The 13,224-nt window shown below is 29.7% G+C and overlaps 3 protein-coding genes across 4 annotated transcripts in view; 2 read left to right on the top strand and 1 right to left on the bottom strand.

The window, feature by feature from the left end:
- Nucleotides 1-10,293, top strand: part of LOC100169068 — a gene marked incomplete in the record, with an annotated part of 21,133 nt that extends 10,840 nt beyond the window's left edge. The window contains 7 exon segments of one of the 2 annotated variants that reach the window (XM_008189391.3): nucleotides 6,206-6,404; nucleotides 6,490-6,671; nucleotides 6,754-6,925; nucleotides 7,005-7,210; nucleotides 9,218-9,338; nucleotides 9,412-9,506; nucleotides 9,564-10,293. In XM_008189391.3, the coding sequence (XP_008187613.1) occupies nucleotides 6,206-6,404; nucleotides 6,490-6,671; nucleotides 6,754-6,925; nucleotides 7,005-7,210; nucleotides 9,218-9,338; nucleotides 9,412-9,506; nucleotides 9,564-9,719 (1,131 nt within the window). 2 annotated transcript variants of the gene reach the window in all.
- LOC107884949 lies at nucleotides 2,611-5,796 on the top strand. The gene is made up of 2 exons (XM_016808100.2): nucleotides 2,611-3,964; nucleotides 4,048-5,796. The coding sequence occupies exons 1-2, from the start codon at nucleotides 3,877-3,879 to the stop codon at nucleotides 4,356-4,358; spliced, it is 399 nt and encodes a 132-aa protein (XP_016663589.1). The 5' UTR covers nucleotides 2,611-3,876; the 3' UTR covers nucleotides 4,359-5,796.
- Nucleotides 9,893-13,044, bottom strand: LOC100164311 (Histone H2AV (H2A.F/Z)-like). Its single transcript, NM_001162715.1, is given in 5 exon segments — nucleotides 9,893-10,367; nucleotides 10,433-10,562; nucleotides 10,625-10,738; nucleotides 12,451-12,528; nucleotides 12,761-13,044. Coding segments are annotated over 5 exon segments (387 nt in total). The 5' UTR covers nucleotides 12,764-13,044; the 3' UTR covers nucleotides 9,893-10,305.
- Nucleotides 13,045-13,224: the final 180 nt, after the last annotated feature.

Genomic DNA, 13,224 nt, shown 5'->3' with positions numbered 1-13,224 from the left:
GTATGTAAAATATAAAAAATTAAAAATGCTCATATCTCGCTTGAAAATTAAAATATTAAAAAATCGCTAAGACCCAGATAATGTTCTTACCTAAAAGTTTTATAATAGGTCATTTCACTCTAGTATCAAAACCAACAGCACACTATTGAGAATAGTGAATGACAATTTGTTATGTCGTGCTTGTGTAAGACGGAGACAACACATACGGGTGTAGCGTCCTCTTAACAATTTAAGCTCAGCAGTTCATGTTTAGCATTGTTAGTTTAAAAATTATAATGAATAAACATATTATGAAACTCAATGTTAAAAAGATTATCTGTGCTCGTATGACAGTATTTCATGATGTTTCAGTCTGTGAGTGAGTTACAAGTATTTTTAAATAGCACTATTTTACATATGAGACTTGTTAAAAAATGTTTATTATCATAAAAACTAACATATAAACACAGATTATTATCTTACCATTAAGCAATGTAGGGTAAATTACTTTTAAAAAGTAATGAAATTACGTTACTCATTACTTCAAATTTTTTCTAAATTACATTTGCGTTACCTAAAATTATTTTTATCACGTTACATTACTTTTTCATTAATAACGTTACAAATAACGTAAATAGCGTTACAAATAACGTAAATTTTTTTTATCATTTTTTTTTTTGTACCATATTAAATTCATATGATTCAGTTGTAATGTATATATTTTACAATCATAGACCTAATGATAATAGATCTATTAAAGTATTATGTATAGACGGTGGATTATATGCAGTGAAAATACTCTATTATATGCATGCAAATATGCAGCATAAAATACAGAAATATGCATAGACTATGTTAAAATATGCACTAAGAATTAAATTTAAAATTAATATAAAAAAACTATGATGATGAAATTTATTAACAAAAAAAAAATTACTATAATTTATAGTTAATAATTATTATATTAAATTTATGTATAATTATTTAGAACTGTAGTTATCGTAGCAGTATATTACTAGATGTTGCTCCAAGTGATCCATTGTAAAACTATGGCGCTTGTCATCCAAAATAAGTTTAAATGCAGAAAACCCAACCTAACCGTTCAACATCACAGGACGTCTCAGGACAGTATTTAAACTTAGAAGCCATGTTGCTCGTTATTGTATTGGGCAGTACAGTACTTGTGCCATTAATGTGGTTCAAGTAAGACTGAAAAGTGAACAGTGTTTCTTCGAGGCACGTGCAAACAATTAAACGATATCTTATCGAGTTTTCCAAAAGATAAATAACGACAGCAGTAGAAACTCATCTGGTCAATTAATTCGGTCGATATGCACTATACGTCTATATTAGGGTGTTCCTTAATTTTCAAATTTAATATTTTTTTTGGCTCACCCCCTAAAAATGTGTGTATGCATATAAAAATGAATTACGAAAAATATTGAGGCAATCAAACTAGGTTAACCCGTGCCGAATTGAACCTAAAGTTTGAATTAATTAAAGTTTTGAATATTTATGAGAATTCTTTGTATTTTTTTAAATATTTCGCAAACCGTTGAGTAAATCGAAATCGTTTATATAATATGTTTTAAGTAAAACAAAATTGTCTATAAATTATCTATTAACAAGTTTTTAATAGCTTCAACTGTTCTTGAGATATATTGACTTAAATATATAGAAATACCGTATTCTGAAAATGTTTACTATTAAAACTAAAAATATTGTAAATAATGAAAATTATTCATTAGATTTGTTATATAAACTAACATAAGAGTTCATATATTATTGTGGCTGACAATTTTATAAATAAGTTTATCGTATCGTATGTTTATCGTTTAATAGATAGAGCTTATCTTAATCTCCAACAAAAGTCTAGTCACTTATTTAGTACGAATTGAATAGTCGTGTTATGCGTATCGTGTGTTTAGTTTTGTGTTCATGACAAATTGTTTGTTTAAGTATCTTTAAAATAATAATTATTTATATTATTTAATTAGATTTAAATTTCGAACATGTCTTTAAAACTTTGAAAAGACGAACATATATTTTTAATTGGATCTCAAGAAACTCAAATTCTAGGTTCAAAATTGCCATCATTAAAACAAGTTTTCCAGGTATTTTTTTTTAACTTAAGAACTGTAAAATTAAATATTCGAGAAAGTGCAAATTTAGTTATTCGAGAATGTATTATATTCTGGGAAAAAGCTAGAATTCCGACAAGGGCTGTACAACATTGTGTTAATAAGTTAGTAAAAATGTACGACAACTGGCAAAACTTACAAAAAAATGCTAAAATAACTGGCGAAATTTATCGAAAAAAAGAAAATGAGTTTATTTCGATTTTGGATAGTCTTTTTGATATTGCGCATTCGGATGCATTAAATATAATAAAAATTGATGAGGATAAACAATTTTTAATAAACCAACGTCTTCCCGGGCGACCTGGATGTCTGAGTGGTGTTGATAAAAAAGAAACAATTAAAGAAAACCGTAGAGAAATCCGAAAATCTATGGAATTAAACAAACAAACTCGTTGTTATGAGCAAATTCAAATTGCATCTACTTCGGTATTTAATTCTATGCAGTTGAATGAAAACGTGGAAAATGAGACCGATAGTTCAGACAATGATGAAATATCTGACACGAAAACAAGTATTGCACAGGAAGAAACTCAATTGTCACCATTGAAAAAAAAAAGGCGAGGAAAAATAAATTTTATTTCACAAAAATTAGCTGGAGCTTTGGATAGGTGCAAATTAAGTGTTAGTGACTCAGTATACGTTTTACAAGCAACATTAGAGGCATTAGGATTCGACAACGATGATTATATAATTAATTCAACTTCTATTCATAGAGCACGAGAATTGTACCGTTGTGAACGTGCTAAAATGATAAAATCACGGTTTCAAGAATCTCGCCCAAGTTATGTTATAGTTCACTGGGATGGAAAATTATTACCTAATATTCACGTCAAAAATACGACAGTTGAACGACTTCCAATTATCGTAACTAGTAAAAATATTGAAAAAATCATCGGAGTTCCAATACTGCAGAGGTCAACCGGTGAAGAACAAGCCACCGCTGTATACAATGCGTTAAATGATTGGGGTTTATTGGATGTTGTGCAAGGTTTATGTTGTGATACTACTTCATCCAATACAGGCCGTTTGAATGGAGCATGTATTCTTATTGAAAAAAAATTAGACAAAGATTTACTCTAACTCCCTTGCAGACACCACATATACGAGTTGGTGTTAAGAAGTGTTTTTGAAACTAAAATACCGCAAGTAACTACGAGTCCATCTATTCCATTATTCAAAAATTTTCAAAAAAAATGGATTGATATTGATTCTAGTAATTTTATAAGTGGATTAGAAGATCAATATTGTAGTAGTGTCATAGAAAATATCAGAGAAGATATTCTTAATTTTGTACAAAGTCAATTAGAAATTAAAAATTCTCGCGATGATTACAGTGAGTTTTTAGAATTGGTACTAATATTAATTATTGGTGGAAATTTTGAAAAAAAAATTAAAATTCATCCACCGGGTGCAATGCATCAAGCTCGATGGATTGCTCGAGCAATCTATTGCTTGAAAATATTTATATTTAGGCATCAGTATCATATTTTTGCCACTGAGAAAAAAGCAATTGGGGAAGTTTGTATATTCATCGTTAAATTTTATGTCAAAGCGTGGTTTACTTGTACATTGCCAATAAAAGCTCCAAACCTAGATTTACAATTTATTAAATCTTTAAAATCCTACGAAATAGTTGATAATCAAATCTCTACAGCCGCTATCAAAAAAATTATGCAATCACTTGTGGTATTTAACTGAAGTAGCTGCTGCTCTATCATTTTTCGACGAATCGATACCTTTTGAAACAAAACAATTAATGGTAAAAGCTCTTAAGAAAAAATCATCCATTAACTCGACTAAACGGCTTACACTTCAACCATATCAGATTGATGAAAAATTTAATGGTGAGTACATTATTTAAAATAATGACATTAATAGAAATTAAATAATAATACAAGCTAATACAATTTATTTTTATATTTGACAGAAATGAATATTGGTAAATTTATTTCAGAAAATAGCTTAAAACTATTCACCAGATTTGGTATCGATACAAGTTTTTTACAATACGATCCAAAATCGTGGGATAACCAAATCAGTTTTATTAATGGTAAAGAATTAATAAAATCTCTAAAAATAGTCAATGATACAGCTGAGAGGGGCGTAAAATTAATGGCAGACTTTAATGAAGCGTTAACAGTCAACAAAGAGCAAAAGCAATATGTACTACAATGTGTTCAAGAACACAGACAAATGTATCCAAATTGTAAAAAGGAAACATTAAAAAAAAAATATTAATTTAAATCATTAATTATATACTTCAATAAATAAAAATATTTCATAATACATTAACACTGACGACTTTACCATTAATAATAATATGTTTATATAGTTTTAACAGTAAACATTTTCAGAATACGGTATTTCTATATATTTAAGTCAATATATCTCAAGAACAGTAGAAGCTATTAAAAACTTGTTAATAGATAATTTATAGACAATTTTGTTTTATTTAAAACATATTATATAAATGATTTCGATTTACTCAACGGTTTGCGAAATATTTAAAAAAATATAAAGAATTCTCATAAATATTCAAAACTTGAATTAATTCAAACTTTAGGTTCAATTCGGCACGGGTTAACCTAGTTTGATTGCCTCAATATTTTTCGTAATTCATTTTTATATGCATACACACATTTTTAGAGGGTGAGCCAAAAAAAAATATTAAATTTGAAAATTAAGGAACACCCTAATCTATATATTATGTAATTATACTATGGAGTTATAATAGTTGATATTGCAACATGTATTATAGTTATGTATAATATGTATACTGGAATGAATACTACAATTATTAACATAAAATGCTTTGTATTCGTGTGTATTTATTACTTTGGTATAATTTAAAATAACTATGTTCTGACATTATGATGGTTGTATTGTTTATTCAATAAGCGGTGTTTCTTTTTTATATATAGTATTTATACCAATGGAATTATGTTTGAATGAAATATTTGAAATTTAATGAAAGAATTTCTTTGTTTGAAAAATTAACCATTGTTTTCGTAATACGTCGTCGTGTGCACGTGATGTATTCGCTAAATCAAAAAAATAAAATATGTTTATAAATATTTCAACAAGACGTTATTTTGCGTGCGTTAATTTAAAATTGAATACTAGGCACTTGTTGTAGACCGACTTTTTTCCCTATTTTTTCCTCGTAAATTGTATTGGCTGAATTCATAAGAACACATCGAATCTACCCAGTACGCACATGGTTCGCATCATTAACAAGGTGTCTCCCCGAGCCCCGATATGTGTGTTGACTGCCAATATTGTCAAGAAAACGTTTGTACTGTTTGCTGTCTCACCGGAAGGCACTTAAAATTAAAATTAAATCATTTCAAAATTAATTGATCCCCTGCAGGAGTTGTATGGTTGGATAAAAAAATTAAAAGGAAAATATAATATATACCAGACACTTACTTCATATAAAATCTAATCGGTGCCTAACCAATGACAAATAAATCATTGCTACGTGATTACGGTCTTAGAGTGTGTGCATAATTTAACTCTTATACTATAATGATACAATATTTGGTCATATAAATGTAAGTTGAATTTGTTATTCTTGGTAAAAAAAAAAGCTTGACAATTAATACATCTCCCTATACATGAACTTTTTTTAAAAAAATTTTAATTAATATATTATTTAGTTACAAGTTAATATTAAGATACCAAATATAATATCATCATAGACATTATGCTAGTTACTAGTATAAGGTCTATGAATATCATATACCTTATGCCAAAATAATATATAGAGTAGAATTCGCTTATAACGATCTTTAAGGGGCCTAGAGAATCAGATTATTATATCCGAATGACATAAACATATTGCACATGAGATATTATGAAATTAACAAGGCTGGGAATTGTTTTATCCGTAATATTGTTGTACTCGGTATCGTAATAAGCGGATTCTACTGTAATTCAATAATTGTATTCTGGTTATTCATGTATATAAGTTGTTGACACTGGTTGGTTGTTCCATATCACACCGACCATGATAAGGACACTCGTTTAGATATTACAAATAGGTACACAAAGAATAAATGACTAATTATAATTGTAATATTCAGGAAGTGATTAAAAAAAAATTGGAAAAGTTATGTACCAAACTACCATCAAAATGGAAAGGAGAATGCACAGAGTTTGTTTCAACTCAATTACAAAGTATACTCGACATGTTAGTTGCTCAAGTTAGGCCTGAAGAAATTTGTGTTTTGTTGGACATTTGCAAACCAAAGACCATCTCTGAAAGTGCCGAAAACGATTTAGGTAAGCAAATGAAACATATATTTATTATTTAAATAAGTTAGTGGATATAATTATTGGTTATTTGGATTTTTATTTTTTTTTTTAGAAACAAATATGATTGCTACTGCTGGACAAATTACTATTGTGTTTCCGGGGTACAATATGGGACAATTAATGGCCAATAATTACAAAATGTTGGAAGAGCCAAAAGTTCCAACTCCATTTTGTATAGTATGCACAGTTGTAATGAAATATTTGAATGGTGAAATCAAAGACAAATCAAATCAAGTATGTTGAGTTTTTGTAAAGATTTATTCAAATATGAGTTATTAAATAGTTAATAATACAATTACATTTAACTTTGTCTTAGGAGGAAATAGAACATGTTTTAGAAACAACTTGTCGCGTATTACCAAATGTAGAAGAAAATGAATGTCAATCTTTTATTGACACAAACTATCAGCAAATCATTAAGTTTATTACAATCGGAACCGATCCAGGTATTGCGTGTATGGCGTTAATGGTGTGCGATGATGATAAAAGTAAATGATAACAAATAACAATTAATTTTATGAAAAAAGTTAATATATTTATATATACTTTTCTGTTTTTATTCAGCAGGAGGTAAACAAACTATTGACCTACCAAAAAAGATTGTACATTTGACTACAACAGAACCTGCTGAATTGGATAGTTCTAATAGTTGTGCTGCCTGCGAAGCATTTGTCGCAGTGTTTGAAGATCGTTTAACCAATGATTCAGTTAACATTGACGATATAGATTTGATTGAGCTGTGCAATGAAGTGGAAATCGCACATAAGGACCAGGTAAATACAAATATATTGGTGTTGCCGATTTGATGACAGTTAAATGACATTCAGACCCAAGAAATTATATTTATTTTAAACCCCCAACACATTGAAATTGTTATTTGTAACAAATTATAATTTGTTTTATCCCTCTTAAACATCTCAACAAATAAAAAATATAACTAGAACCAAAAAAATAGTTATTATTTTTACACTGCAAGGTTTGTGTTTGTGTGTGAACGTTTTAAATTAAACCATTTTAGTGACCTCTAATATTTTAAATTCACACAAATAAATATTATGCAGTGTATGGAGATGATAGAGTCGTATGCTCAATCTTTCAAAAATCTCTTGAACTACTTTCCTACATGGATGATGTGCGAAAAAGTGGCAATGTGCAGTAAAAATAAAAGTGTTGCAGTCAACCAATTTAGTAACTCCAGATGTTTAGAAGGCTCGGAGTATTGGTGCAAATCATGGGATAACGCCAAAGAGTGCAAGGTAATTTTATCAAATTCAATTTTTTAAATTTTTTCTGACAATATTAATTGTTACAATGTGCCCTTTGTTGTGAAGCTTTTGACTTGATTTAAACTTTTGTTCGGTTTATAACATAATTTAACTTACTTGGAGAGAATAACAACCATATCATTTTAACACAGCTTGCTTCATTGTTTTTCTTTTAATGTAAGCACAAAGTATTTATTTAAAAAAAAAAAATGTTATTAATTATTCTTCAAAATCTAACAGATCCAGTTGTTACAAAATTTTAAGTCATAACATTTAAAATTATATTTAAATTTTACAATAATTAATAAATTCCATTGTCTGATAAATGTATTTGTTTTTTTTTCAGGCTGAATTGTTATGCAAACGCTCTTCATGGAATGTAAAAATCATCGAAGATTAAAGTGATATTCAATTAGATTAAAATTTAAAATTAATTAACACTTATATTATGTGAAAGCAAAATCAATATTATAATTAATGATGACTTATAATATTGATAGTCTAGACTTAACAATTATTATTACTTATAAATATTCCTTATTATGTTAATAGATTATGGTTTTTAAATATATTATGTGTTAATGATAAAACCATAATAAAAATGAATATGTTACAAATTTACATTTTTAGTTATACTACAATATACATATTTTTACTATCTTTTGGTTTTTTTTTTTTTTGAAAACATTTTGGATTAACTAATTTATAAAGAAAGCTATATATTTTTATACTTACTATATGTATATCAAAGAGAAAACCAATTTTTCTATAAGAAATATGAACTTAGAAATCTCACATAATGTTTTGCTGATCAAAACGTAAAATTGAGTGAAATTAATTCTTTATTAATAATATGTATTTTTTTTTTAGAGAATGTGTTTATTTTGTACTTGCATTAGATAAATTTGTCATTAGACAATTATTGTAGTCCAACTGAATAGTCTCGATTTCAGCATGTCAGACAATATGAAAATATTTTTAATAATACGCTTTATGAAATTATAGAAAAAGTTAAATTGTCAAAGTGTTTTATAAATGATTATAACATTGCGACATGTGACCCTTGTCGTTTTCGTTCAGCGACTAATTTGAAATTAACTGAGATATGTTTAATTATCTGTAAGCTTGTTAGATGAATATTAAGCAGTAAAAAGCATGTCAATAATAAAAATCTAGTTTGCCTTAATCATAACAATACAATTTTGTTGGTCAACTTAATCAAATGTAAAATTATTCTTTTGCCCCTGACCAAACTGTACGATACATAATCACCACCTGAGTTGTAGAAAATATGTATTATGGTAAATGTGATATATAAACATAACTATAAATGTTAAATATATAATAAACTATATTGATGAAATCAAATGTTTTGTAGTAATTTTTATTGTGAACAAACCATAACACTCCGCTAGTAACAATATATTCCTTGGGTCGTCAGTCATCACACAAAATTATAATATGCTGCTGCACATTACTTGTATATTGTTTCATACTTGAGATTTTTGTTTTAAGGTTGACGATTTGCTGGATCTCGTCAAGTTTGGTTGTAAGACAAAAGTTGCTGACAACAACAACGATTGGCTCATTAGAGCTTTAATAGAAAGATTGCGAACCACTTGTACCAAACAATGTGGTAAGCAGTTTTTTAATTTAAACAAATTCATTGTTAAATTTGAAAGAATTTAAAAAAGTTATTGTATTTTCAGTGGTAAAAACGTCTGGAAAATTCCATCCAAAGTGCACTATTTGCAAGGACGTGATCCACGACATCAAACATAAAATCGAAACTTCTCCGCTAGAAGTATGAACAAACACGAACTTGTAAAATAATTTATATTAATTTAATTTATGTCTGTAGAAAGATGTCCAATATAGATTGGAATCATTATGCGATGTTCTACCGAACAAGGATGCATGTGTTAGCTTTGTGGAGAAGTATACCGAAAAATTTCTCAACACTTTTATAGATGACATTCAAGAACAAAGCGTATGCGCTGAAATTGGATATTGCTAATAATATAATATAGCTTATAGAAATCAAATTATAAGAACAAACCCTACTGTTAATTAACTTTGAGGACTGATATTTACTCAATTTAGTCATTTATCTATTTTATATTTTCATTTTATTATAAAAATCGTCTATGTAAATATTAACTATGGTAAGAAATAAATATATACATGGATCAATTATAAAAAGAAATGCATATATTTTTTTTTTTAATCATTTAAGTGAATAATACAACAAACGAAATATTGTACATTCTAGATTTTACGTAATCGAAGAAATTTTCGATTAAAAACATAATCAAAAACAAATTTCGATTGACATAACTTGAGTGAAAAAATTGATATTACAAAAAAAAAAAGTCGAAGTTTACTTTGTCTTAATATAATTAGTCTTTGCCATAAAAGTTGTATACCTCCAACACTCGCACAAAAGTAGCAAATGGAATCATTTTATAATATACGAGGTATAAAACTATTATTGAAATAAGGCAAAAGAACAAATGGTAAATGAATAAAATCAAATTACATAGCTTACAAATTACAAAAAAATGTTTTACATTTAATTAAAGTCTTGTATGGCAGGTGGAATTTTACTGTGGTTTTTGAGATCCCTTTTTACCGATAAGGGATTTGTGGATATGAGGGATAACACCTAAAAAAAAAAAATTATAATAATATACAGGATACATTTTACAACAGCGCCATAATTTAAATTACCTCCTCCTGCAATTGTAGCTCTAATGAGTGTGTCTAATTCTTCGTCTCCTCTGATGGCAAGTTGCAAATGACGCGGCGTGATACGTTTCACTTTTAAATCCTTTGATGCATTGCCAGCCAATTCGAGTACCTTTAAATAAACAATATTTAAATACAATATTATAAGATAAAATTGCTCAAACAAATATTTACTTCAGCAGTCAAATATTCTAGGATGGCAGCACTGTAAACAGCGGCTGTAGCTCCAACACGGCCATGACTTGTAGTACGATTTTTTAGATGACGGTGAATTCTTCCTACTGGAAACTGTAAATAAATTATGTAAATAATTTATAGATAGAATATTAAAGGGACAACATAATGTTTATTAATGAGCCACATTGCTCATTACTTATGTACATATATTTGATGCAAACTCAACTAACTGATATGTATATTAATAGTATAATATACTACCTGTATAAAAATGACATATTGTCTGTGGAAATAATTTTAAATAATTTTTTTTATGGGAGAATTATATTAGATTTTCCTTTCTAAAGTTAAAAATGCATACCTATCACATTTTAATGTTCCCCAGAAAACTTCCAGATTCATAGTGGTCCTACCAAATTTTTTATTTGTTGACTGTCGATATACCTATACTCTAGAACCTATCTTGAAACCAATTTACGAGCTACCTAAAGAATAAACAAGCTATATCATATTTTGTATGTATGTATGGGTTTAATAATTATATAAGTAATAGATTCAAATTATCAGACAGTGATTATTGATTTAATTATCTATACCAAGAATTATTTCAGAAAAGTGGATGGATACTGTTTATGGAACTTATTTTTATAATTGATGTATAATTAAGTATTGATAAGCAATTTAATTTAAAATTAATACTTGAAGTATATTATTAAATTTACATAATGATAACATAATTTAGTTATACAGGTATCATTATAAATGTTAACATTATCATTAACACAATGATAATGCTATTCAAAGTTATACAATTATTTTGTTGTTGGGTGCACTCTCTGTTGGAGAGTTGAATAACTAATTAAATTTTGAAAAATTTGAACAAAGAATGAAAGATTTCTAATTTGATTTAAATACCTACATTATAAAGTATACATATTATATATTATATAATCATTGAATATATTAAAAAATGAACATCTGTTAAAGAATAAATAATTATAATCTTTTTATTTGAAAAGGTAGTTTATATTATTTTATTACATAAAACTACCTATGTGACGAAATAATAATCATCTTCATACTTAATAAAAACCTATTTTAGGTAGGTACCATAACCTATCATATTAAATACCTAGGTTTTTTCTATAAAAATAGTGGACAGATTCGTGCAGGTAGTAATTCGGTTTTGAATGTCTTAAACATAAACAAATGCTTGAATGATGGGAATATCTGACGAAACAAATATAGATATAATATAAATACAGGAAGCTGGCCACCTATTTACAGAGGTTAGACACTTATACAAATCGATATCCTCAAGACGGTTGGAAAATTAATCACATATTATATTAAATATCTGCCTAGTTTCAAGAACTGGATATACTAAATAAGAAAGTCAGGTGTACACTTTATATAATAAGCGGGACAATGTGTCGAGAATTAATGTACAGAGCTAGTAAAATATTGGCGGGCAAACATTGTCACAGGAGTTGGTTTAACGTGGAAACTAACACACCGGTCAACCAGTGGTGGTGTAAAAAAAAAACGATTGGAGGCGGCGGTCGTGCCGTTGTCATTTAAGACGCGCGCAAAACGATCCAGTGGATTCATTTGTGTTCGTTTTGAGCGGGCCAAACGATTGGTGGGGTAACTGTTGATGAAGGGGAGGGGGGAATTGAGCAGCCGTTACCGGCGCCAATTCGAGGCGTCATCCACTAACGCATTACGACCGGTACTAAAACGCGCACGACCGTTTTTCTTGTTTATATTTCTCAAGAGTCAATAAATAATAGCAATGGCATTCACATGCCGTCACGACTTACCTGTAAGCCTGCTCTGGCGGACCTGGATACTGCTTTCGCCTTGGATTTACCGGAATCTTTACCCGCTTTACCACCGGCCTAAAGTGGAAACAAAACAGAAAGAAAAACGTTCAGATAATATATGTATGCGAGAGAACGACGTTGAAATTGTCAAATCATCGATCAGGAAAACCGACGGGACGCGACGACACCGTGCGCGCCAACGGGCGGCGTGCGTTTTTTGGCGGGTTAAAACACAGACACCGTCGGGCGGAATCCGCGAAAGACCACGCCAACGTTGGTGGTTGTGGCCATGACGTCGGGTACGTACCATTTTCGCTGAGGCGGTTGTGCTTTGTTGTTACAACGGGACGGCGGTGAACGCGACTGGAACGTATCGTCGTTGTGCGGCACAAATGACACAGCCGGTGCGTGTTGTCAACGGTGATGTGACTGTGCTGTGTCTCGCGTGCACGTACGAAATGTTTTCGGCGAGTCGGGTGTGCGGATGGCGGCCGAAAAAAAAACCGTTGGGAAAAAAATAACGGGCAAAAAAAATAAAACCGAACGTCGCACCAAACGGTCGGAGGACAAGCAATGAGCGGCGGCAGAAAACAGTCGTCAAATCCGCATACACAGTGTACACACGCGCGCACCCGCACCCGCAGGAACACGGCTACCGCGCACGCGCAATGGACCGAGCAACGGCCGTTACGCGCGCCAACAGTCAGTGGCAGCCATGTTTAATGAGCACGTGACCCGCCAGCGACCAATCGCCGCGTTAGGTGCATGGTC

This window comes from Acyrthosiphon pisum, chromosome A2 (assembly GCF_005508785.2).
Source record: "Acyrthosiphon pisum isolate AL4f chromosome A2, pea_aphid_22Mar2018_4r6ur, whole genome shotgun sequence".
NCBI lineage: Eukaryota > Metazoa > Arthropoda > Insecta > Hemiptera > Aphididae > Acyrthosiphon > Acyrthosiphon pisum.
This window is presented reverse-complemented; position numbering and strand designations above follow the sequence as displayed.

Bases quoted from the DNA above. Each gene is read 5' to 3' on its own strand.
- LOC107884949 (XM_016808100.2), top strand. From the start codon at position 3,877: ATGGTAAAAGCTCTTAAGAAAAAATCATCCATTAACTCGACTAAACGG. The intron at 3,965-4,047 runs GTGAGTACATTA...TATATTTGACAG, and splicing joins GATTGATGAAAAATTTAATG to AAATGAATATTGGTAAATTT.